The 27,207-nt window shown below is 33.7% G+C and overlaps 2 protein-coding genes and 2 long non-coding RNA genes across 5 annotated transcripts; 2 read left to right on the forward strand and 2 right to left on the reverse strand.

The window, feature by feature from the left end:
• Positions 1 to 277: 277 nt before the first annotated feature.
• Positions 278 to 4,260, forward strand: LOC133197221 (EF-hand domain-containing family member B-like). The gene is made up of 9 exons (XM_061333138.1): positions 278 to 464; positions 668 to 730; positions 867 to 1,197; positions 1,328 to 1,649; positions 1,967 to 2,189; positions 2,301 to 2,496; positions 2,621 to 2,842; positions 3,068 to 3,249; positions 3,610 to 4,260. Exons 1-9 carry the CDS (start codon positions 378 to 380, stop codon positions 3,787 to 3,789), a joined length of 1,806 nt encoding a protein of 601 aa, XP_061189122.1. The 5' UTR covers positions 278 to 377; the 3' UTR covers positions 3,790 to 4,260.
• Positions 4,261 to 4,604: 344 nt separating this feature from the next.
• On the reverse strand, positions 4,605 to 5,994 carry LOC133196294 (uncharacterized). Its single transcript, XR_009722317.1, has 2 exons — positions 5,847 to 5,994; positions 4,605 to 5,467 (listed from the first exon to the last, which is right to left on the reverse strand). It is a non-coding gene; the product is annotated as an uncharacterized LOC133196294 (long non-coding RNA).
• An 883-nt stretch (positions 5,995 to 6,877) lies between these two features.
• On the forward strand, positions 6,878 to 8,620 carry LOC133196295 (uncharacterized). The gene is made up of 3 exons (XR_009722318.1): positions 6,878 to 7,179; positions 7,860 to 7,957; positions 8,144 to 8,620. It is a non-coding gene; the product is annotated as an uncharacterized LOC133196295 (long non-coding RNA).
• A 1,615-nt stretch (positions 8,621 to 10,235) lies between these two features.
• Positions 10,236 to 19,759, reverse strand: LOC133197222 (protein phosphatase 2C-like domain-containing protein 1). 2 transcript variants are annotated; one of them, XM_061333139.1, is made up of 8 exons: positions 19,601 to 19,759; positions 14,791 to 15,083; positions 14,317 to 14,438; positions 13,862 to 14,084; positions 12,856 to 13,366; positions 12,606 to 12,707; positions 11,582 to 11,805; positions 10,236 to 10,814 (listed from the first exon to the last, which is right to left on the reverse strand). In XM_061333139.1, the coding sequence occupies exons 1-8, from the start codon at positions 19,728 to 19,730 to the stop codon at positions 10,344 to 10,346; spliced, it is 2,076 nt and encodes a 691-aa protein (XP_061189123.1). In that variant the 5' UTR covers positions 19,731 to 19,759; the 3' UTR covers positions 10,236 to 10,343. The 2 variants fall into 2 exon arrangements, with proteins under 2 accessions (XP_061189123.1, XP_061189124.1); XM_061333140.1 differs by lacking the exon at positions 19,601 to 19,759 and adding an exon at positions 15,507 to 15,605.
• Positions 19,760 to 27,207: the final 7,448 nt, after the last annotated feature.

Here is a 27,207-nt window from a genome sequence, read left to right on the forward strand (position 1 = left end):
TTGATATGACCTGATTTTTGCTTAGTGTAGACACAGAAATAAATTTTTTTGGCATGATGAACATTGTGGGTCACTAGTTTTACCAAATTTTATTTATTTTCGCATTTTCGACTCAGATCAAAATTTCTATTGTATTTGGTAGATTTTATGAAATTATCAAATTGATGATGATTTTAAATTATTAATTCTGTTTGGATAAACTTATTCTTATTTTGAGGAAGATATTTACGAAAGTAATAAAGGAAGTAAACTTTGACCTTTGTTGCTAAGGCCTCAACAACAGAAAGTAGTAGGGGTTATGCCATATATTGGCGAAGGATTTGACAGCTAAAGCGCTGTAAAATCTCATTTATTTGGTTTTTCTAGATAATACAAAAATGGCATCACAAGTAAAGCTGCCCGATATACAAATGCAAGGCATTTATTCTGGAAAATTTAAAGACTGGAGTCCATCTATAGCTCCCGTAAGTATTTTAATGATATCGTATATCAGAATAAAATTGTTATTATGGTAATGCAATTCTACTGTAAATACATAGCTTAAACAAAAAAGCACTCTAGTGAATCACATTACTCTTTGATTTTCACTACCCAGATCAAAGATGTTTTTAAAAATAATATTTATTTGTCTATATGTATCTTCTATTCAACATATTTTTATTTACAGGCTGGTAAATTGACATCTTGTGGGGACACAGCTCTTCAATGTTTGAAGCCAAAAGATGACAGAGTTAGTAATATACTGTAGAAGAATGATACAAAATAAATGTCAAAGAATATTACACGTATATAGTTCAATTAGTGACTTATGCAGTATGTCTCAGAGTATGAGGAATATTGTTTATTTGTAAAAATTCTATCTTTAGCCACCATCTCCAAGTGTTATCAGAAAGTTCCGAGCAACAGTCAGGCCTGATGCTGGACAGATGAGAGTTTTCTATGGTAAAGCTGGAGATCCACACCAGCAGTGGGCAGAAAACATGACTCATGGCATCAGTACAATGCCATCAGATTCCTCAGGGGCTATTGTAAATCCCCCTTACAAAACCCTATTTCAACAAAGATTAGTGGACAGAAAAGAGCGACTTTACTCCTCTCATCAGCGAGCTCCTCTTGGGAAGTCACATGATCAATCTACTGGTCTCCCCAAAGGCCTTAACAGAGACACCTTCACCTTTGGTGTTCCCACAGAACTTGGTAAATAAATAGTGCAAAATCTAACACTTTTAACAGATAAACATTAATTGTGCATATAGAATTTGGCCAGCATTAGATATGTGTTTGACAATTTTTTTGCATCAGTTATCCCAACACTTGATATTTATAGATATTGGAGCTGGTGGCTTGATTAATCCAAACAAGACTTATGCTGAGGTTGAACAAGAATCAGCTGTGGGTCATGAGCTCTATAGAAGGTCACACACTGAGTTTGATGTAGGAGAGAGGCACAACCGTAATTACAGTGCAACCTATGACCCTAACTCTAAGTTCGGTATTCCTACTCCTCATCATAATGATGGCCTGCAGGTGAAAACTACAATGAAATGGCAACATGAAACACAACAGGAAAAAGCCAGTAAAATTGTATCCAAGAGGGTGGATGACTTTAGGGAGAGAACTCAACCTCAGCTGGGACAGGTCCATGATCCGTAAGTATAAAAACTGTAGCTCACAGAAACTATCACAGTCTGTATGATGGCACTGCATGGAATCAATTTATGAGAACCTAAATTATCTTCCCATGTAAATTTTATCTAATTGAAAACATCTTAAAGAAATACTAGTACATGTATTTAGGAATAGTTCTGTATAAGAGTTGTACTTTGGGGGACGAGCAGTAAAAGATGTCTGTGACTGTATTTTGTTTTGTGCAGTGAAAATTTATTCAAATAGTACAACAAAACATAAGCTATCATGCAGTAGATTTAGAATATTTAGATACTATTTCTTGTATGTTTCTGTTCAGGATCAAGGACACCTTAACTGTTCCCTCTGATCACACATTTGGAATTTTGGTCAAACCTGATGAATATGGAGCAGGAGATTTGATGCACCAGAGGGCACCAGGAGAGTACCTCCGGGGCAAGGACAGACAAAGGGGAGTCCTTGCTGCCATCAGACAACACCTTAAGAAAGCCAACTATCACAATTTTGATGATTTAGTCCAAGCATTCAAATTCTATGATAAGGTATATTTACTCTTTTCAATATATGTATCAATTTCTCATTCTCATGCAACTGTATGCATTCAACTCAGTTGAATTCTATAACCAGTAGTGATTCTATTGTTTTTTTTACAGGACAATAAGGGTAAAATAGATATCCATGATTTGAGAGAGGCTTGCTTACAATATCACCTGCCTGTGGAGCCAGAACTTTTGGAACAACTGTTGTACTACTGTGATGCCAACAGAGATGGCTTTATTAACTATTTAGAATTTGCCAACTTCCTTAACTGGAAAGATAAAATGAAATCTGGTTTCCCAGAAAAAACAGGTTTGGGTTTTTTTTTCTTTCCTTTTTTTTTTTTTTAAAGAATTTTATTTATTTTATTACACATATTTTTATCTTGCAGCAGTAAATACCAAGTACTAAGTAATTTCTTTTCATGAATTCACAGAGCTGGAGAAACAAGCAGAGACAAGGCGATCTAGTTCTAGAGCTTCATCACGCGCAGAAACTACTCTTGACCTGACTGAACCCTCAGACCTACAGCCCAAATCTCCTCAGAGTGCAGAGAGTACCCCTAGAGTTCTGCAGAAGCAAATTGACAAGGCCATTGGGGATCACCGTACTCAGAGCAGCATGATTAATGCTGTGGTTGGTGGAGTATCCACACAGGGTATATAAACGCAACTTCCTCTGATGATTATCAGAATCTTAAATCTAAAATAACCCAGAAATGTCAGGAAAAAAGTTTTTAAAAATACTAGTATTTATTTAAAGTTAGCACTATATAACAAAGTATCTAAGAATATGTAATGAAAGTGACTCCCCCCCTTTTCAAAGAAATAAAAATGATTTAATTTTCTGGTATAAAATCAAATGAAATGTTAATTTTTATCAGGATATAGAACCTATGGTGTCCCAACAATCAGGACAGATTTGCGTGCTCCCAGAATCAAGCGAGTGTGTGACACCAAAAATTATGGAGATGAGTCAGATGCTTATGGTCTAGTTAACCCCTCTATCTTCAGTCGGAGAGGAGTTCATGAAAAAGATTTCTTATTGCCTAGAAGTAAAGAAGAGGTTAGTTTGATACATATACTGCTAATCATGTTTTATTCACGAGAACTTTATTTTCAGATAATTAGGTGAGACTGTCTGCTTACAAAAAAATTATTTGTACTGTGAAAGTTTATGTACAAGAACCAAATTTCCTGAAAATCTTTTCTTGTTAAAAAGTACCAAATAACAATCACATGAAAAATAAGACATCCTGAAAATATGCTGAACTTGTTAGTTGCATATTTTTGCAATTCGAAGTGAGCTGAATTACAATATATCAAATTCTGACTAATTATCATAATCAAGTAAAAAAACATTCTAATATTAGTTAATATCAATTAAATTTGCAAATTTTAATTTACCTTGTGGAATAACTTGCAGATTAGGGACATTTTCGCAAATGTGGGAGTCCTGATGACAGGGGAAAACTTTGAGGAGCTGTATAGAACTGCTGCAGCCCAGCACCCTAAGGGACATGTCAGTGTAGAGTCATTCCGTGGTGTGTTGGACGATGTTCAGGCACAAAGAATAATCACAAAAGAACACCCACTTGCAGTGTGATGAGAATTTATAGTACTGGGGTACATTTATAATCAGTAACAATGGGCGGGATGGAGAGGAAAAGGGGGGATCGAGGGAAGATTGAAAAAAAGAGCAACAGGCCATCCATTTTATAAACTATGAAATATCAAGTGTGCTCTATTTTTATGTAAATTTTAAGATGAAGTACAAATGATCTGTATTAATAAGAAATTGTGAGGATTACTTGAAATCAAACAAAATGAATAGCATTAAAAAGAGAGAATTGCTGTAAGTTTGCATTGTCCCTGTGATAATTAACTCTATACACATCAAGCATACTGTAATTCATATCATATCAATGGTAAATGTTTTGAGTGCTTACATCTTATGAATGTTTTAAGATTTGTTTTTCCTTGATAAAATTAAATGTTTTTATAGTTAAATACTGGTCATCCGAGCATTATACTGTTAGAGGACTGACTTTAACTTTCTTCTGTGATAATTCTCTTATTTACACCCGTACGAACAAGTGAGGCGTAAACCAGCTGGATGAGACATGGAAACCAGCTGGTTTCTAGACGGAATTCAGAATTACGTGTCTTTACCAGGCGTACTTGAGCAGGACACGTATTCCTGCTCTTTGCTCACACGGAATACGTGTCATTTTCCGCCTCTTGGGACAGGCGTAATTCTTGTATCAGGCGTAACTTTTTAAAACCAGGCGTAACGCTGAACTTAGTAAAATTGGTAAGGCGTAATGTTGGACTTAGAAAAATTGGTGAGGCGTAATGTTGGACTTAGAAAAAATTGGTGAGGCATAATGTTGGTCTTAGAAAAAAATAGAAAAGGTACAATGTAGGCAAAACATTATATTTCACTTTTCTTTTGTGAACAATAAATCCATTTGCAATATTTACAGTGAAATACTTTATAGATTAAAAAACTTTAAGATAAATATTTCAGCATTTGTGTTTGTCCTTCCCAACATCATTGTTGAGCTAAGATAATTTCTAGCTGAAATTACAGTCCCATCACAGATGCCCTTATAAGTTCCACCAGCTATATTTCTGTTAAACCACACTTGCATTTTGCTTTAAAAAAATCCATCTGGAAAAATAATAGATTGTGGAGTAGATTTATAACAGGTATTTCCAGAAAGAAGTTTTTGGTTTCTTGAATGGTGTTTGAAAAAATTCCTTTAGACAGATGACACAATCAACATTTTATTGGCCCCCAAACAACGATGACAATAAAAGTGGTAAACACCGTCACAAAGGTTCCTTAGTTTTTTTTTTTTTTTTTTTGGACAACTGTTAAATGCATATATGTCAAATGGTATATAAAATGTGTTCTGCTAGCATCACATCTGAAATTATGTTCAAAAGTTGTTGGATTCATCATCTATTATTAGTGCAAATCACAACAAGCACTAACATGAATGTAACTCTTATTGAAATACGGATGTTACAGAGCAAAGAATGAAGTTGGAAGTCTTGATCATCATGCTCCGTAACATTGCAATTTCTTCAGTGATATCATCCAAAATGTATTCCTCTTCATCAGATAAATCAGAAAAGAGAATACTTCCTCTTCATTATCAGAAAAATCCTCATCACTAAATTTTATGTATCTTTTTGGCAGTTGGGGTTCTTTGTTTCTTAAATGTTGTCATGTTACTCATCAAATCGTCCAGCTCAGACTCTTCATGGTCAGACATCTAATTCAAGAATAAAACACTACTATTATCCAGTTAATCAAATGCATGCAAGTGAACATTAATTTAATCGACTAAGATATATATATTAATTTTTTAAAAACCAGAAATTGGTGTGTAGGTTGTATTGTTACAAGCTATTCAATATGAACAAAAAAAAAATTAATTTTCTTTAAACATATTGAGAAAAAAAAATCGATGAGAACTCATTCGTATTTTTTTTTTCTCTTGCTTTACATGTACTGTATGATCATCAACAGCTGATCAAGTAGCAGGGATCTATATACGTCCCTGCAACTTGCAAAAAGTAAATAATTTTTAATCTAATAGTAAAGCGATACAAACAAAACAAAACAAAACAATGTTATTTAAGGTGACCTACCTCGCTCATGATGATTATTTCTGCGCCTTCGTCTTCTAACTTCAGAGTCGATTTGTTTCGAGATAATTCGGGTTGCAATCTGTAAAACGGAAGTAACATTCTATTAAATTGATTGTCGATCCCGATATATGTAGGTCGATCTTTTTTTTTTAAACTGTAAAATACTTACCGATAACAGTTTCCTAGAATCTTCTACAGTTTTCTCGCAATCAAAGATTCCTGTTCTTGTTATTTGCTAAATTTTACAAACGCTTTCCGTAAGTAACCTTCTTTTATTTTGTTTGGTTATTCCGTGATTTTCCAATGTAACACCTCCCTATGTACAGAGTATCAGTTGGCATATGTGTACCTGATCCCAGTTGTTGTTTTAACAATTTACTGACATGTTTTTTAAAGATATATTCGACGGTAGCTGGAGATCACTTGAATATTTTAAAATATCTATCATCAACCTGAGAAGATTAAATTTTGGACCCCCCCCCCCATCACCACACACACAAGAAAAAATAACTAATAAAAAAATGATAAAAAAATAAAAAGAAATAAAAATGAATATTGTAAAGATTTATTCTTCTTCGTCTGTTATGAAAAAAACCCCATCAAAGTATATCTTTATGACAATTTTTATTATAAAAATTAAAATTCGGATTTAGCTTGAAATATTACGTACTATGTGTAATTAGAATAATATGCTATATCACCATAATAAAATAATTTGTTTAGATCCCGAAAAAAATTAACTCAAGTCCCGAATCGTCTTCACCCAAGTCCCGAACCGTCTTGTTGCTAGTCCCGAACCGTCGTATTAGTCAGGTCCCGAAACGTCGTGGTCCCGAAACATCGTGCACCCCCGAGAACAACTGTAAACTAAGGTGTTTTCTCAGAGGCCAAGGGGAATCGCCTTACAAAATGATCTCAGTGAAATTTATTGATCTACACATTGATTTTGCATCTTAAAAAAAATTCGACGAATTAATACTAAAAGAACGCATTTTATTATTTTGAGAGACGTTTTTGGAGGAAAGTTTGTAATAGCTTTTGTATCGATCCCGTCGTGAACCTCAACAGTAGAGCATCTTCGAACCGGGGCTGCAGAAACTTGATATCCCACGCTATCAAAATCCCGCCCGCATGGTCATTTCAAATTCTGTTGCTTTGAAAGAAACATTGCCCTGCCGATTTCTACTTGTTTCTGACAACTTGGTTTTACTTGAAAGTGAAAATACTTCGATGAGGATTGCAGTTTGACTGTCGTGGGAGAAAAAGACAAAACGTTGACAATAAGGACGGAATTCGAAGTGAGATACCATCATTCATGGCCCCATCATCAATGGTAAGAATTTTTTAGATTTTCATACTCCAGCGAGGTTAACACTTTGAAATATATCATATAGTATTATCTATAAAAATTTAAGAAATGTGCTTTTAAAATCATTCTGTTAACATGGTTAATGATTAGATTACATGTAGCATGCGTGTTTGTTTACACATGGAGACCTGTCGAATTTGTAAACTACTGCTGTTGTATACCCCATGATTTTTTTTTAATTATCTTTCTATCGCATAATTATCATTTTTAGTATTTATCATTTCGAAAAAATATATACAAAACAAAAAATATACGAGGCATTTTCCACCTTTTTTTTTCTAAAAAGTCGGGTTCAAGATGAGGGAAATATAAAGTCGCATGGATCACAACATGGTATGTCACCGTATGATGGTATGAATTATAAATTTGCCACACGGCGCGGTGGCTGTCTTAAAAATTTTACTAGACAAAATAATTACAGTAATTTTAATCAAAAGCTGTCGTGATAACAAATAGAGTGCACTTTCTGATAAGCTGACCATGTTAACATGGTTAAGGTGATGTTTAATGGGTTGCTACAATGCATAGGTGGATCGGAAACTTTTCATACCCAATATATATATATATATATATATATATATATATATATATATATATATATATATATATATATATATATATATATTTCTATTCCTATCATCCAGATAATCAAGAAGCAGGCTTCCTGTGTCCAAATCCTCCTTCTTCAGAAAAACCAAGGGAGAATGACCAGGATATTTCACCCCCTGGAATATCTGAAGGGGTAAGATTTTCATGCCCCCAATTGAAGGATTGGGGATATATTGTGTTTGGTCTGTCTGTTTGTTTTCCTGTCAACCCATTATGTAATACAACAATTTTTTTTCTCTAATTGTAAATACTGATCTTGTTGGACATAATGCATGTGATTTCAGACCTACATTAAAGCATGGCTACAATTTTCCTTCAGGTTATGCCCTTTAGTGGTGTGGAGAAAAAGAAGAAAAAAAGTGAACCAAGAACTGAACAATGCCATCACAGAGCAAGTCTCATTGCAGGACAAAAATTTAAAAAGGAACATGGGAAAGAAAAATATGAGAATGCTAAGAAGAGCTCAGTGCACGATACAAGATAAGCTAATGTAAAACACACTTATTGCGAAGTACAATGAATGAACAATTTTGATTAGGCGTAGTTCATTGTATCCATTAAGTTCACAGCAATATTCTAAAATTTAAGGAAATGAAAATCACTATAACCATGAATTCATTATAAGCATCTCTGCTGTAATACAAAGTCATCAGAGATTGGTACACTGTATTTTCAAGATAATTTATAATTTTTGTATAATACAAATTTTGAATTTTCCTTAAATGGGAAGATTTATTAATGTAAAGTTTATTTGAATGACATTTTGTTGTCCATCAAAATGTTAAGAAAAACTGCCTTTGAATGTTATTTAAATTGATACTAAGATATGGATGTTTTGATAAAATAAATACTTAGTTTTCAAAACATGTAATGTATTTTGTATATATCATTGTGTACTGTACGCCTGGACTTTTTTACGCCTGGACATTTTTACGCCTGGACAGTACGATCTTTTACGCCTGGTCTATTGAAGAGGCGTAAAATTTGCATATTACGCCTCTTTTTACGCCTGGTTTCCGTCTCATTTGACGCCTGGTTTACTTATATGGTATTGAGTCAAAATCCGCCTGGTTTTTGCAGAGCATGACGCCTGGTTTACGTGTTATTACCAGGCGTACAATTTCGTACAGGCATACATAAGGCACTTTTTAAATAACATTACAATGTTTATATTTTGTGTTTATACAATAAATTGTATAACTGTATAAAATAGATTTCTCTTTTTCATGCCTGTCAAATCCCAGGGAGCTCGAGTATACTATATACAGCGTAGCACAAATTTAAAACCTTTTTTTTAATACAGTACATGTGTGGCAGTCAGGCAGAATCATTCCCTGCTCAGTTGGTAGAGAGCACCTGCCTAGAGTTCAGGGAGCTTGGGTTCAAATCCTGGTCTGGTTCATCACATTTTCTCTCTCTCTCTCTCTTACACATTTATCACCATGTGTCTCTACTGAATACATATAATACTATAAAATTAAATAATAAATATTATATTATTTACCTGCAGGGTCAAGCCAAATAAATTTTCAATCAGGCTGACAATTTTTAATGGAATTTTAAGTAATTCTGTGTTAAGTACGGAATATTTATGCTTATGAGCTTACATGTTGTTCCCCCAAGTTTTTTTTTCAGTGCTTTCAAGAAAGTTATTCCTTTGCCACTAAGTAGTAAATAATAATAAAATACAGTAAAACATGTTAATAATGAAGTCCTGGGATATGAATTTTCAGTTCCTAATAACCAAGTTTCTTTATTCAAGTACCCATACAAGAAGGAGTTATGATATATGTATAAGGGACAGGGAAAAGAAACAGAGATGTCCTTGTACCCAAGTTCCTTCTAAAGTTTTACTGTAAGTGATTAATACAATTAATTATGGAAGTAAAGTTGCAATTCTGGATGCCGAGTATAAAGATTTTATTTCTGCTGTGTATGAAGATGAAGTAACAATTTGTCATTTCCCTTTTTTTGTTTTATTCATAACACATTGGGTAAATACCTGTCATGTACAGCTAAATCCCAAAATCATATGACTGATAATATTTTTCATTTATAAAAAGTAAAATAGCAGTCAAAAGATAAAATTGACAAAAATTATATTAAACAGTAATCCCATGTCAAAGTACAATTGCCCCTGAAATCTCAATTGCTTTAGTCACTTCCCATTGCTGAAACATCCTCATAATGTTTGTACTATATTCATCTATACCACTTGACCACAATGACATCTCAATAGGCATATCATCATCCTATCACCTCTATAGTAACTACATAAAGCATGACCTCTTTACACTTGTTCTCGATGATAAAAAAAAATTAAATTTATTAATAAATAAAAATTCATCAAAAATATATATAATGCATAAGAACTAAAGCAGTTTGTTATAATTATGCAATGACAACCAAGTTCCTGTAAAAATCAGTCATGTTAAAATAAATATTTTATATCACAGTCAAAGAACAACACTCGGTAAATCAGTAATTCAAAGACATTTTTCCTTGTTAATGAATTTAAACTACACTCCACATCCTGGTAATAATACGACCATAACTGTAATATTGTTCTTTGCCCCAGCAAGCAAGGCAGCTTGAACAAGATGTTCTGCCATAGTGCGTGACAGGTCCCTCTGAAACTGATCCCTAGTCATAGAGGGATTATAATTAGACAGACGAGAGTTACTAGGCAGTGACAGGAAGTCACCATATGTCTCCACATCAGCCTCATTTCCAGATTCCTCATCATATGGACCAACATGGCTGCCATTTTCTGTCTTCATATCCTCATCAGAATTGTTTTTCTCTATATCTATCATTGTGGAGGCCCGGGGGGACATCTTTAGGCGGTCGTCTGCTGGTTCCGAGAAGGACACTCTCCGTGGGGTCTGGGTTATCAACGAAATGTTGGCCTGACTGTTAGACTCCTCTATTAATGGCCTAAGAGTGGTGCTTATTTTACTTGGGGCTGGGATAAAGTTGCTAGGGAGTAACTGAAAACATCAGAATAAGTTTAAGTCAATTCTTACCATAAAAAGTGATGCTTGGCATTACTGCTAATTTCATTTCATGTTTCTTAGAAATACGGCATTTTTTAATCATCAATGTAGGGATATCAATTTTACTTGGATAGCCTAGTTGAATAATCTGAGTCTTTAGACAAGCTATAGTTGAGTACTCATAAAAATAATTTTTCTCATCATGTCCTTTTAAGACTGCTTGTACACTCAATATTTACATCAAACTACCATATATACAATGTGTTTTTCAATACGAGTTCTTACTTAGTAGGCATACACGTTCTACAAAGTATCTGAATTAAATTTTTTGTACCACATATTTTATCTAAATAAACTTTATCAAATACTATGGTTTGACATTTTTTCTCACAAACTAATAAATATAAAGCAATCACCTGATGCCATTTAAAAGTCTTTTTCCAGCTAAATTATTGACCTGTGACTTGTAAATAGTTAAAAATGCTATAAATCTTAATTATGCAATTTTGTGTAAATAACAAATCCAATATACATAGACATCCCTAATCATACTGAGATCAAATTACCTACGGTATATTATCTGATAACTTTTCACATTTCTCAAATTTATTAACTTCCTTAATTTTTAATTTTTATTTTAAAGTGCGTAAAAAAGTTTTGATTAAAATACATGCCTGATACATAAAATTTAAAAAAAATAAATAAATAAATAAAAGTTACATATTAATTTGTATGTACATCTGTTCTATGGTTGATCATACCTTCAAAAGTAGGTTAGCAGCCTCTGTCTCAGAGAAAACTTCCCAGACCCCATGAGAGGCTAGCAGCAGAAACTGACAGTACTGGTCCACTGCGACTGACATAGTGTGTGGCTCCACAATAACACTGTTCTTAAGCACCACATCACCATGGTTACCAAGTCCTCGTGTGGTGGCTACCACTCCACTTACCCTCATTTCCCTCTCACTCAGACTTATGTCTGCTCCTACAGAACATCATAATAGACTACTAGTACTTGTATATAGGACTTATGTCTGCTCCTACAGAACATCATAATAGATTACCAGTACATGTATATAGTTGGGACATTTGCCTTTTATTTTTGACCAAATGCATGCAATATACTGTATTTGTACTTTTAATAGTGGGCTTCATATTTTAGCCGCTTCAGCGCAGCCAAAGATGTGCTAATTAATGAATACCGTTAATAAATCATTAATAAATACAATTCATGGTGCAGACATGTGTAGCGCTATTTCATGATTATGCCAACCACTCAATACCCACTGATTGCCCTAAATTTTGAATATGCCAATTTATGTACATGTACAGTAATAATTTCCTCTTGTTTAAAATTTGGTTGCCATATGCTGTTTTTTCTATGTTAAAGTTACAAAACCTTTTTAAAATTCACCTATCAGTATGTTTGAAAATGCAAATAAGAATTGGGAAAAAGAGAATATAATTAACAACAACAAAAGTTCCCAGTTCACCTGAGAGAAAAAAGCCCAAGATTAAAAGTAATTCTACCACTGCTTTAATACTGTAGCATTGTGCTGCATCATAGTAACCCATGTAAGATGGCAATATTTAAAGATTTTCATAGGCTGAAAAATCTTTGCTAGCATACCTTGTATATGTATCTCTCTGTATAAAGCAACAATGATATACACTGTACTATAGTACAGTTAGCTGAAATTTTGGACTTTAATTGTTTGTGTATGTGCCAAGTTTTTAGTAAAAAAAAAATATCAAGCGCATGTTACAATAGAAAATGTTACTGACCTGCTTTAATGACCCGATTCTTTTCCTTCTCATTCTGTGGTGTATGGTCCTTTGTGAGTTTGTATGCCCTGTTTCCTCTAACCAGTACACCATGGACATTTCCTTATTCACCATGAAATAAATCAATACATTTATACAGATTATATCAAGAAAAAAATTACAAGGAAATGAAATGTATATCTACAGCAAAGTGTTTTTGTGGTGATGTAAAAACAGCAATACATGTACTTATACATGTCCCAGTGCATACCTGCATTGGCTAGGTAGATCATGCCCATTTCCCGTGGTGGATCAAAGCCCATGGTGCTGGCTGGCTGTGATTGGTCCAATTTGTTCTCAAGCGTAGGAGGGCGAGACATGTAAATGTCAGTTTTTCTTTCCTCGTCTTCCTCTGCCACTGGAGAAATTGGATTCCCAGACTGCTCCATCTTATCCCCACCTTGTATAACAACCGTCAATGCCGAACAACCACTCCACCTGACCTTTGACCTTTCATCTTTGCCATATGACAATAAGATGTCAGTTAAATAGTAAGACTTGGCAAGAGCAGACTCCATTTTGACTGTAAAAGGTGCCTTTTGTTTCTTTTTCTTGTTTTCTTTCTGTTCGTTGTCTTTTTTGGCAGACTTTGTGGCCCTAGGAGTGATGAGTTCTTCATACTTGTCTTCACACATGTTAATGATCTGCTGAACAATATCCACACTACTCTCATGGAGGACTGCACGCTCGCTCTCCTTGGTGTCAGGACGCTCAAATGAGTACTACAAAAAAAAACATCAATCTTCACACAAGATTTTTATAACATATAAATAAAGGAGAAATATATATATATATATATATATATATATATATATATATATATATATATATATATATATATATATATATATATATATATATAATGTCTATTATTCAGCTTGTTGCTGAATAGTTTTGTACAACTGGGGAAATGTTGCTTCATTTTATTTTTACCTTTTACACACTGGTTCCAAATGGGTGAATTTAAAATAGACCAATTTTACAGTCAACTTCAACCTAGACAGCTTCAAGTATAATGATTCAAGGCGAATTTAAAAAGAATGCATTTAGTTGAAAAAAACTTGGAGAATTTCTTTCTTTCTTCCTTTCTTTTCTTTTCTTTTTTTTTTATTTCCAAGAAATCACTAAATAAACACAGGAATGAATAGCCTTCAAATGCAGCAGTTATAAATGAATCCAGTACTTGTACGAAAATAGAGTACTATATAAACACACACCTGTGAGACATCAGTAGTGTCCAAGACATTTGTAGCTGTTGTGGATTTGGTCTTGGGATCAAACTTTGACATCTCATTGAGCAAAAGATGGTGGAGCTCAGCAGCAGCCATATCTGCAGCAAATCTCCCATGGTAGCCATCAAACAACCCAAAATAACACTTATGTCTGTCATCTCCAAAGCAGTCTTGGTAAACTTTAGTGTCTTCCATGTAACTCTTCCATCTAAAATGAGAATAATACCCTACTGAGAACATATGAAGAACATTTTTTTTCCAAGTTAAATTGTTCTGAGCAAATTAACCCTTTCACCCTCAGTAACAAATTGAAAAACAAATTTGTTCCATTTAAAAAATGCATAAGAAAAGCTATACAAGAAAAAAAATCTGTCTGAGTATTTTCTTTCATAGTTTGACCTGAAAGAATTTATTTCTAACAATTTGAGAAGATTTTATACCTATCATTCTGTGCAGAACACATGCCAAGAGCAAACACACAAGAAGGGCTACAGTTGACTGCCACACCGCGGACGTCTGTGTTTATCTCCTCTCTGTTCTGGCGCTCCAGTTCAAACGTACCCTAAACATTCCATCAAAATTGTCAATATCTACTTTATATCACATATTTACACATCATTTGAAACCATGCATGTAAAATTACACTTTAGAATATATACAGTATACATGTACTACAATATATGCAGATATGCAGAGCATTGATGTTTCATTGACTGTCCTGGCAAAAATTTTTCATGATCTACAGTTATTAGGGACAATTTCATGATCATTTTAAAATCCCTTCAGAAGTTAGCAAAAGTAAAAAAAGAAAAATACATAGCTATTTTATCGAATAAATTCAGAATATAATGTTCTAAAAATAAAGTCAGTACTGTGTACCATTATCTATTTTGAATAAGTAAAAACCCATATACCTGCACATCAGCTTTAAGAAATTCATAAGCATCATTGAGTTCTTGAATTGCCTGGAGCTGTTTTGGTGTTTCTTTTTGTTCACGAATTTTTCGCAGTATAATTTGTCGTCTCTTTCTAAGGCCATCTATTGATGTTGGTTTATTTTTACCCTGGTATTTCATCACCTCCAAGGCATCATGGTATACCCGGTGTTCGTGCAGGGCTCTGAGATTTATGTATATTTTGCATCGATCACATCGTATTGAAATATCAGGATTGGATGGGAGTTCTGTGATATTGGTCTCAGGGGTGTCTGAAAAATATATTGGCTATGCATCATCATCAATTCTGCCAATAATTTCAATCAACAGAAAAAAGGATATGCTTGGACATTAAAGGTCACCTTATTGCATCTATATAATTTTTTTCTAAATTTCAAATTCCTCTCTATTTTTCTAGAATTTCAGTTTTATTTTATCATTAAATCTTAATTGACATTCATTTTGCTATACATGCATTCAGTGAATAGATAAACTAGTTAAAACATGATCTCCATCCTTTATCAAAATTTATTCACATGCAGCCACCTGATAAATTACCATCCAACACAGTCATACGCATGCAGAGACACAAACAGACACACAAGCATTAAGAACAACTGCTTGTAATATTACAATGAAATTATTTCCCGAAAGTTTACCGAACTTTGAAATCTGTCTATAAAATTGTAACTTACATCCATTAACTATGTACATCCATTCCAACAAATGCCCATATTTGAGTTTAAGTATCTCAATGTGTCTTTTAGCTGTCACCTCCATGACTAGACTAGATTTTCTACAAGTCTCCATAATTACACCAATTTAGTAATCAACGGCAAAAAATCAACTTATGGAGATCTCATCGAACAACCAATTTCTCTTAGGAGAGGTTCACAGAACACAGAAAAATCTCTGTAAGCTCCCATAATGCAGAAGGTTTCATCCAAACACCAAAAAAATTAATAAGTCCCCACCTTTTGACAGGTAAAATCACTTTATCACTAAACATTAACCCTGATGTAATAGCATGGATGTAGATAGAGCCCAGGCTTTGTGTACAGGTGAATCTAGGTCCAATGCAATTAAACAACCACGCAGGCAGTGTGGAATCAATTCAACCAGATTTCATTAAAAATCAATGTCAGATTATAATGTTATCCAATACAATTAACAATCCTCCCTCACCAAATTCAAACACATTTTAATTAAAATCCCCCCAAAACCTTCATGTTTTTCTTTTGTAGGATATTAAATATTAAAGTTTCATTATTGTGACATGAATATGTTTACTGTTGGGTGACTGTAAAAAGATTCTTAAGTTGTTTTTTTTTTACCCCAATTGTGGACAGATCAATTTTGAGTAAGCATGCAAAATCCATTAACTACATGTAAATATTTTTCCAAACAAAACTCCATTTTCGTTCCTTCTTTGTTATTTCCTATCAGATCTATCTATTGATCCTGTTCTAAGGAAGAATTTTTCAATATAATTCCAATCTCGATCAATGGATATGCTTTAAGGTAAGGCAAACCGTTTAATCTGTTTTCTCCATGCAATTATCACAAACAGTAGCATCCTTTGTGGCAAATGAGCAATCAGGTATAAACTCAAATTTGAAATTGTTGAAAAAACTTTTAAGAAGAAGTTGTTCAGTTCACACTAATGCAATCTTGAATAGAACCATGCATTTGATGTAAAGTCCTGATTCAAAGCACATTGCAGTTTCCCTTTGTTGAGAGATATTGTTTAAAAGAAAGTTGAAAGAAATCACTAAATATTATCAATGCATCCCATTCAATGATTCGCACCATCTGAGCATATCTACAAGCAAAACCAGTGCAACTTCACGTCACATTTAAAATCAGTCTGCACTGAGTTCTGCATGTTCTGTTTGGACATCATTTTCTACTCTTAGAATCAGCAAAGCTTCTTTCATAAAGCCCTGGATTGTTGTGATATCAGCTTTATACAACAGGAATAAAACATAAAGAAAAACGCCGAGAAGAACTGCGGTCAGGTGCCAGTCCATGTTAATGGCAGAGATCAGAGGATTCCGGGACAAAAGGACGCAGATCTGGTGTCAGAGCAAACAAAGTAAATTATGTGTGTCATGGAATTTTAAAAATAATGGGATCCAATTATAGATCTATAACTGTTCCAATACTGATGCAATTGTATTGGTTATTAAACTGGATTCCATGTTGGAGTGGGAAAAAAATGACAAAAATGTTGAAGTTTGGGTAAAGTAATCTATATAAGTCTACTATGAGTTTTATTTTATATCCATGTATCTAATGGAGATTCACTGAACAGTGAAGAGGAAATATGTTTTGATTCATTTAAAACATAATGTCAAGAGAATTCAGATACTCAGGACAATTGAGTGAAAGTTTGGAATAATTGTATTGAAACAGAAAATTACATGTGTTTGGCCTTACTAAAATAGTCACAATCTGCTTATATATTAAGCCTCACAATGGGATGAGTAAATCCCTTTGTCAAATATGGATATACTAACAACAAATTCAATGGGAATAATATCAGCTGTCTAAACAAAAACATGTAATTGTTATGTGGGTTAATTTATATCTGTCATACAAAGTGAATAATGAAGAGAAATATGTGTAAATAACTGAATGCAGTTTGTAAAATTATGCAGAAAATCAAAGTAAGTTTGATTATTACTCAATTTGGCTAAAACCAATGAAATTCATAAAACTTTAAACATCCCATTTCTAAACTTAATTGATATGCACTGTATGTTTGATTTACCAGTGCTGCATATTATTGTACACTGCATATGACATATTGTATTTTTTGAAAATCTTTTTATTATAATTTTAACTTTGTTGGCTGGAAAAAGTGTATGTGTTTGGGGTGGGGTGGGGGTGGGGGTGGGGGGTGGGGGTTATTATAGGGCTAAACTCGCCATCTCTTCAATGATAATACAGGCATGACCATAAAAACCAGGAAAAAGTATAAACTTTATTTCAGCTGATAAAGTTTGAATTAAGAAAGCTCTAAACACTATTTTTTTTTTTGGTAGAAAATTGTGAAAACTGTATCATATAATTTTTTATATATTGAGTTTATGTAGCTCATTTTGAACATAGCATACCTGCAATTATTTTTTCCAGAGATAAATGTTCAAAGACAATGAAGTATTAGTGAGTTGTTTACTTTCAATGGGAAATTACATGCAAATAATGTTTTTAATTACTAGTACTTTATCTTAGTCTAATAAAATGTTAAGAATACATTACCGGTAATCTATTTCATTTCAATTTACTGTAGTGTAGCAGAGTTAAAAGTGGCTATGTGTTGTAAATAGTGAGGCCATGCTCCTACTAGCACTAACCAGTGGGTTAACCCTTTAGCTCAGTTGGTAGAGCATTGGATTTTAAATCTGTAGATTGTAGGTTCAAGCCACAGTATGGACATCCCCTAGCTATTCGGTCATAGTAGATTTCCATTCATTCCATTTTACATAGAAAGAAAGATTACTTTAACTGCATAAAACTACCACAGAATTAGAACTCTTCAGTGACCAGTGTTTAGAGCTTCTTTAATATCTCAATAACTCGATCATTAGCCTTTTCATGATAACTGCGGTACTGATGTTTTGCAGAGCAAATTAATAATTTTTTGGTGAAGTTTTTGTTGGTAGATGTTTTTTTAATATTTATTGTAAACTTAAATCACCCCCTCCACTTTATTCCTTGTTTATTTACTTTAATATGTTAATATGACTTAACAAACCATGTTTATCTGAAAGCATGTAAGCTGTTTGTCATTATGACCTTGACAATTTAGTCACTCTTTCCCTGCATTTGGTCTTCTTTGAACTTGAATCACCCACATTACTTTACCCAAATCTCTGTCAATTTGAAATAGTCTTTTCCTTTGCTAGGTAAACAGTTTATTTGACCTGAAAACATTCATCTTAGCTAAGTGGAGCTATATGTCACAGCTTAAATTCAACCTTTTCCAATGTCTTTAGTGTTCCTGTGCTGGATGTGTGAGTTTATCCTACATGGCACATAAAATTGATCTAATAAATTTGAAGACATTTTTGTGAAATTGACAAGCGGGTTTACTTCTGTCCTCTCTAAAATCACCTCATTTGTAGAAAGTATTTCTCTTCCTGGTCTGCAAGATTTATTATTTTAATATTCTTTCCTTTAATGTCATAACCTTGACCTTACCAGATTAATAGACAAAAAAAAAATAACCTGATTAAATGGTTGCAAGCTGAAAGAAGCTAGCTATTTTCATTCTAATGCAATTTCACACAGCAAAGAAAGAAGCCCCTGTTTCATGACCTATGTTAACTAACCAGCAAAAACAAAGTTCTACATACTTAGTATAGTAAAGAAAAAATCTCATATTTTGTGCAATATAATATATTCTATGAATTAATAAATGTACATGATTTTTTTTTTCAAAGTGATTTCACTTTGATAATGACAAGCTCCATCATATAATGGCATATGTAAACTCCAATAAAACACAGATAAATCAAACATGCTTATAATGAATTCATGGTTTATACAAAAAAGCAATTTTCATCATCCCCCAAGGTATTAAAAAGTACTGTAATCTTAATGGATATGGTGAATTACATTTATAATGAATCAAATTCTTCGTCGGATGTGGCACTTTGTTCTAAGCCTGTTTTACTGCTTAAAGTACTTGCAAAACTCATTTAACAACATGAAATTTCCACAAATTAGCCAATCGGAATACACACTTTCTAACAGTTACAAGAGAATTTAATTTTGACCTTACCTGATCTGTAGATATTCTCCCCCTTAGCTGGATGTGTGGGTTGTTCTTCCTCCTCATCAAATCTGTCCGAGTACTCATCCTCCGTTGCCTCTTCAAACATAGGGGTAGTTTCCTTGTCTATTGATGTCATGACTGAGCAATCAAATGCTTTCAACCTGAGGCTGAAACCTTAAGAAAAGATCAGATTCACAATTCAATTTTTGTTTTCTTACAAATTTACATATGAAGCTTCAACTCAACATGTAATGAAAATCTTTCCAATTTAAGTGAAAAATTCTGACATGTTTGGCTATTTATACTAAATAATAATACAAAAGATCGAAAGACTGATAATATACAATATGTTTACTAACTTTAGCTGGATTCTTATCTCTGAACCATAGTGAAAAAAAAATCATGATCAGACCATCCTTAAAAAAAATTCTTTGCCCTTTCCCAACTGACTCAAAACTTTTTTTGAACTTCAGGAAACAATTTTTTTTAATTCAATCCTAAGTTTTCTCATCCAATTAATAACTACAGTCAAACCTTGTTATCTCGAACTCAATGGGACCAAGAAAAAACTTTGAGATATCCAAGGATTTGAGATATCCAGGGTAAAGTACTTGAGGAATAAGGGGTTGGGACTTCCAAATCACTCTGACATATCCATGGTATTCGAGATATCAGTGTTACCAGAAAGTTCAATTGTATTTTAACCTGTATTGATACCAAAGTTCAACTGTATTTTAACTTCACGTTCGCAAGTGTTTTTGAATTTTAAAAAAATTCCAATACTTGATATCGCGATTATATCTTTATGGAACTCTTTCGCAGTGAAGGTAGGAAACGTCTGTTAGCTGGGGGCATTGTGCTGTTACATACAATGCGAAATCGAGCATTGTGGATTTCTAAAGGGCGAATATGAAAGAATTCCTGGTGAAATATCTTGCAGAACATTCGCTGAACCACACCTATAAATTTTAAGAGAACCCAGTCCTCAAGTGTTACATTTTTATTGATACTTTTTCAGTAAGCCGACCGCTCTTCTAATTAAATTCTACCATTTCTTTCTGATTATCATTACTTTTGGAAGCTGATTAAAAAATCTAAACATTCCAAATAAGACAACCTACTATTTAAAGTTCAACCCTTTGCAATACATTGTACTTTCGACATACTAATTGTTCAAATCATTCGATTGTCACTAGAATAAGTAATTCATGCCCCAAAAATCTTGCGAGATTAAGAGTTTCCTCGACTTCACCGCAAAAGAGCAGCATCAAGTTAGATATAACTGTGAGGTAATTGTGATACAAAGTATTACCTACCTACCCAATTTCTTTATCCTTAGTCAGGAGAGGACAAGCAAATATTTTTTTAAAAAATAGTCTCACTTTCAAAATATTTTTCAACTTAGTTTTAAAATAAAAGAACACTGAAATTGCTTATTTATGCAACAGACATCATCATTGCATGATATGCAAGTACATATACAGTTACTGATGTAAAGAAAGGAGAAGGGAAACGCAATGCACCAAACCAGGATTTGAACCCTGGCCCAGTTAATCACTAGTCAGGTGCTCTACCAACTGAGCTATCTAGCCATCAATGATTGAACCCATCTGACCATCACATTCCTTCATCCTTAAAAGTCTTTGCCCTGAAGACACCACCCAGGCTCTTGCCTCACAGATCTCTCACCTGTAACTTCCTGGGCATGGTCAAGGCACCAAACGTAACAGAAAAGGAGAAAAATTTGACGGACCAGACAAGGAATAAAACCAGGTCCTTTGATTCATGGCATGGCACCAAATGTAACCAGCAAGGTAGAAAAATGTAACAGACTAGACCAGGACTTAAACCTGGGCCCCCTGACTCGCTATATAGTCAGTTGTTCTACCAACTGAGCTATCAGGCCACCAGAAATTGAACTGTCTGACCACCACATTCATTCATCCTTAAAGGTCTTCACTCCTGAAGACTTCAACCCAGGCTCTTCTCTGGCAGGTCTTTCACCTGTTCACTTTCTGGGAATAGTCACAGCACCAAATGTAACAGGAAACACTGGCGGATTTAAGGGGGTGCGTGGGGGCGCACGCCCCCCCCCCCTAAAATTTTCAAAGTATGATATGACTAATATTAATAATGCCATACTTTGGTATATAACTAACCAATACCACTATTTTTGTGCCTAGTTTTACTCTTAAAATGCACGAAAACCCAGGAGCTTCCGGGGGCTTCGCCCCCTGGGCCCCCTCTATTCAAAGTATGATATGACTAGTATTAATAATGCCAAACTTTGGTACATATAAACTAACCAATACCACTATTATTGTGCCTGGTTTTACTCTTAAAATACACGAAAACCCAGGAGCTTCCGGGGGCTTCGCCCCCTGGGCCCCCTCTATTTAAAGTAAGATATGACTAGTATCAATAATGCCAAACTTTGGTACATATAAACTAACCAATACCACTATTATTGTGCCTGGTTTTACTCTAAAAATACACGAAAAAACCCAGGAGCTTCTGGGGGCTTCGCCCCCTGGGCACCAACCAGGGCTTCGCCCTGGACCCACTGGGGGCCTTAAGGCGGCCCCCAGACCCCCTGCCTAAACGAAATTATCCACGCCCCCCCTAATCACAAATCCTGTATCCGCCCATGGGAAAGGAGAAAAATGTGATGGACTAGACCAGGATTGAAACCAGGGCCTTGAGTCACTAGTCAGGTGCTCTACCAACTGAACTATCTGGCCACCAGAAATCGAACCTGCCTGATCGCCACACTGAAATTATGAAATTCGACAACACATGTTGGCGCTCTCGTTTAAAGAGGTGTCTTTAAATTCATTGCTGATGCAATTTTCAGTGTATACACACTTGAAAAAATCTATCACTAATTTACCAAAATACTTTGGAAAAGGATAACATAGTATTTCTCCTAAAACCAGACTAAAATGTACAAGGGGCGTCATATCTTTTAGTGGAATCGCATATCTACAAATAATGATAATAGAAACAAATGGATAGTCTCTACGGGCTTAAGTTTCGATCGAATAATGCAGTCGGTGTTTTTCTGCGAATACAGTGGGATAAACATTTTGTCATTGAATATATGATCATCATTACTGTGAATTAAATTTATCCACAGCCCCCATAAAGTCATGTAACAATAATTAAATCGAGCACCTGCTTATCCTAGCAACAGGAAGTTTACATCCAGAGGATAAAAGACAAAACCGTAACCAGTAAAGTGTTGCCATTTTGAGGGTTACCTCCCTTAGACCACATCAGCCAAAACAACTCTAAAATAAAATTTAAAAAAATTAATAAACATTTTTATATTAGTTATTACTGGACTTGTATTGCCAATATGATTATATCATTATAAATGCATATGTCTGAGATTAGGGCGAGGCATGCAGCTCATTCGGGGGGGGGGGGGGTACCAAAAATACTTTTAAAAATTAAAAAAAATGAGGGAGGGGTTCAAGTCCTGTAATAAGAAAAAAGAAAGTATGGCTCCGGAAGGGGGTTGAAAATTGCAGAATTTTGCTGAAATATATGCAATTGCGATAATTATTTAAAGCTATATATATATAGTGAGTGTAGGTGTACATTTACACCGATTTTGAACTCGGATAATCTCACGCTTCTATAGTTAAATTGACTTTAAAACTTTGCTGTAATTGTGTTGAATATTAATAAAAATCCGCCACGATGTACATGATATTGTTAATATAACATGATTTTCTCTTTACTTCTCTCTATGTCTGCCCATCTCTTCGTTTTTTCTCTGAATCTGTTCTAACTTTCCGTAAAGTAGGCCTAATGTCACGTCTGCTTTTGTCGTTTTGGTTTGTACAGAGTAGTTCTATAGAATTCCACATACAGACCATTATTATGTACATTTTAAAATTTATTATAAATGCTTAAGTATTGTGGCATTTGCCACAAATGGCGCTTTGTTTAGCTTTTCATTTGGGTTATAAATAATTTATGTTTGGTAGAGATTGTCGAATAAGAATGACAAAGTCAGGTTATAAATGCAGTATTATGCACGCTATTCACCCAACTTTAAAATAAGATTGAGAAAAGGTCTTTTGAACGTCTTCATTTACTTTTCAATTTATAAGGAGATAATATCCTAATATTTGCTTGCGATTCATTATTACCTTTAGATGGAATTAAGAGCCAGGTATTAAGGAACAATTCGTCTTTTGCTTTAATTTTATTTTGTATGTGAAGTAATATATGTAAACATTAATATCTCTACCGATTCAAGATCAAGAAGAAATACAATAAGAATTCAAAAGGACATGAAGTAATGAGCATGTATACATATATATATATATATATATATATATATATATATATATATATATATATATATATATATATATATATGGTACAATTGAAAATCGTCGTTTTCCTTGATTCATTAGAGAGCTAGTAACGCTAAAAATATTTAATATCACACGTTCTGTTTAATTTTAATCAAGTCTAACTTTGCAAGTCTTGTTTAATTTTGATTACATGTAATTATGTTATAATGTTATAAGTAACTAAGTACAAAGCAATAATAACCCCTCATAAAATTTTAATTTTAAAAATTTTAAATTCTTTATCAACATTAAATATTCTCGGTATCCCCCCTCTCCCAAAGTCACACGAATAAACGAAGGGACTGCATATACTGCTGTTACAACACTTAAGCTCATTGAGTGACCATCCTTTTAAATACTAAATATAGGTAAAGTTTATTCCATGGTTATTGAATAATGTTAGTTGATTGATGTGTATATAATGTCCGACAAAGGACGTCCTTGATGTATAGAAAGTAAATATAAAACTGCGCTCTCAGTCCTGATAAAATGTTGGTTATTTGCAGAATTCTTATTTCTTAGTTTACTCTACTACAGATTAAATCTTTATCTCGCCAGACGCCATGGCAATACTTACCATAAATTTACATTATTGACGTGTACTATGTTCAATGTAATTGATGACCCAAGTACGAAAAGGTACCATCTGAATTTTCAAGGTTATCCATATAACCCTTTTTTTGTTTCATTTATACATGTAAGCACTTTGATGAAATGAGTTAGAAACACGTAAAAATGAACTCTTATACCATTTCCCTTTTGTGGACCCCCGAAACTTGTACTTTGAAATACATTATATATATATTATCAAACTGTATAAAAAAAAAAAAAGAGTAAAATGTGGGGACATATAATAAGATAAACGAGAGGTGAAAATAGACAAGTCTTATGTCTTCCATCAAATACAATGACAGGTTAACTGACCATATTATACATTGTGTTTTAACACTCAGTTCATTTCCATTAGCTCTTGGGAACATTTTCCACATGTGGTTTAAATTATATGTGCAAATGTTTATAAAATACGTAGTTCCTTAACCAGCGGGCAACTAAAGGAAGAAATACAAAGAAACACAGCGCCATCCAAAATATATTGAATAAATTCTAGCGTTCTTCTCAAACTTTTGAATATCATTATTTTTTTTCTTGTAAATTAACATAATAAAGAGAAATTAATATACAGAACACACAATTGTTTTAGTCCCTAAAGAAACTAAGACTTCGGTTCAAAAGTTTAAAACCATTTATCATGTCAACATTAGCAGTCTAGACAAGGCTCTGTAGGAACATCAAATTCAACTAATTTATAACAATGAATTTTTTTTGTGAATGTCTAAGTATAAAACATGAAATGAAGTATATAAAAATTTGAACCATATATTTAAAAAGACAAAAAAAAAAAGTAATTTTAATCACAGGAGTTAGCATACCTATCAATTTTACCGAAATTTTCAGTAAATATAAAAGATACGTAATACCTATTATTATAGGTATTACGTATTTTTTATATTTACTGAAAATTTCGGTAAAATTGATAGGTATGCGAACTCCTGTGTTTTAATCGACAAAAATTCAACAGACAGCTGGATAATGACAAGGTTTTATGGTAGATAAGAATGACGTCATCGGATGTACCCCATGACCCGGAAGAGAACACCTTTAGATAAGTGGCAACAGGTAAATGTTTGGTGACACTGCACAGATTATTCTGCATTATCGTCTTTTTTCTGTAATGTATCACGTGATGTAATAAATGTGCGTGCATAGAAAAAACATATCTTTGGTAATTGAGATAACCTAGGATATCCGATCTGGATCGTCTAGGGTCTATATAACGCTTATCATTGTCTTCAGAAGCATACATATTCATAAAGATTAAATGAAGATGTCGTTGCATTTAATTATTCCAAATAAGATGATGCTTTATTACATGATTGAGTAATTCCCAGCCCTCTGATTGGATGAGATCCAACAATGTTAGAAAAATACTACGTTATATTCACCTGACCCTCCAGGTGAACATAAGGATTTATTTTTACTACTTTGGACTAAAAATTGAGAAGTCTCAAATTGATACAATTAGTTCTAAAAAGTTATTTCACCTCTGTGCAACTTCCACTCAGGTGAACACAACATTCAGGACATAGAAGGGGGGGGGGTTCAGTCACGAGGTATCGTTTTTGAAAGGGGGACAGCAACCAGAAAAATATGACAACTTACCTGATAAAACGTTGACAAGCAAGCAAAAATAAATAGATAAATAAATTCCAAAATCCTAGTCAAATTTCATTCATTCGGCAAACCTCGGCTGATTCCGTCACCATTATCAAACATGATGAGGTACGAATCTTCCCAAGTGTGCCGAGTGAAATTTCATTAATTAAGAAATTCCAAACTACAACTGGTTATGTTAATTTATTTTAACCCCGCTTCTCTCACTGCATTTCGCTGGAACTTCAGCAAATGTCATCAAGAAAGATGGCATGGTCTGCTTAACGATTTTGTATCATTTAATCATTGAATCATATAATAAAGCATATTTTAGGTCAATACGATGACTAAGCCGCCTGGGGACTACAATATTTACCGAGCCCTTTGGCGCGGTTATTATGGTACTCCCCAGGGAAGGGCTCGGTGTTTATTGCACTCCTCAGATGGCTAATTCATCTTATTGACCTCAAAAACAGTAATAATTGTATTTATTATATATTTGTTATATAATGCAGGATTTTTGCATCCCTGATATGATCACAGGCACGCGCCCTGTATCACACACCCTGTGTTAGCACCCTTTATTTCACCCTTTATCACACCTTCTATTACACCTTTCCGGAACATCTCATTATTCATTCGGAGTACCTCGGATCTTTTTCTTGTTTATAAAGTTTATTTTTAAAATTGTATTTTGTTTCATAAGTATTTTATGTAATCCAAATAACTATTTGCTCAATTTAATAATTATTTCATTGCATTGCCTTTGGGAAAAAAAGAAACGGAAATTCAACAAAAACAAAACACATTCATTTATTAAAAATTCAGTCATTAATTTACAAGTTTATATATGATTTTTAAAGACTATTTTTGAATATATAATAAAAACAACGTTAACAATACATGGCAAAATCTGTATCATACCCCATATATCAGCCCTCGGGCCGATATTGGAATCTCGGGTTGATATGGGGTGTGATACAGATTTTGTCATGTATTATTCTGTATATAATATATGTTACTTTCAGCATA

Source organism: Saccostrea echinata, unplaced genomic scaffold (genome assembly GCF_033153115.1).
Source record: "Saccostrea echinata isolate AGI-Se365-2 ecotype Australia unplaced genomic scaffold, CSIRO_AGI_Sech_v1 ptg000030l, whole genome shotgun sequence".
Classification (NCBI taxonomy): domain Eukaryota; kingdom Metazoa; phylum Mollusca; class Bivalvia; order Ostreida; family Ostreidae; genus Saccostrea; species Saccostrea echinata.

Bases quoted from the DNA above. Each gene is read 5' to 3' on its own strand.
- LOC133197221 (XM_061333138.1), top strand. From the start codon at position 378: ATGGCATCACAAGTAAAGCTGCCCGATATACAAATGCAAGGCATTTAT. The intron at 1,198-1,327 runs GTAAATAAATAG...TGATATTTATAG, and splicing joins TGGTGTTCCCACAGAACTTG to ATATTGGAGCTGGTGGCTTG. The intron at 2,190-2,300 runs GTATATTTACTC...TTTTTTTTACAG, and splicing joins CATTCAAATTCTATGATAAG to GACAATAAGGGTAAAATAGA.
- LOC133197222 (XM_061333139.1), bottom strand. From the start codon at position 19,730: ATGACATCAATAGACAAGGAAACTACCCCTATGTTTGAAGAGGCAACG. The intron at 14,085-14,316 runs GTATAAAATCTT...TTCTCATTTTAG, and splicing joins TGTTCTGCACAGAATGATAG to ATGGAAGAGTTACATGGAAG. The intron at 12,708-12,855 runs GTATGCACTGGG...ATGGTGAATAAG, and splicing joins GATCTACCTAGCCAATGCAG to GAAATGTCCATGGTGTACTG.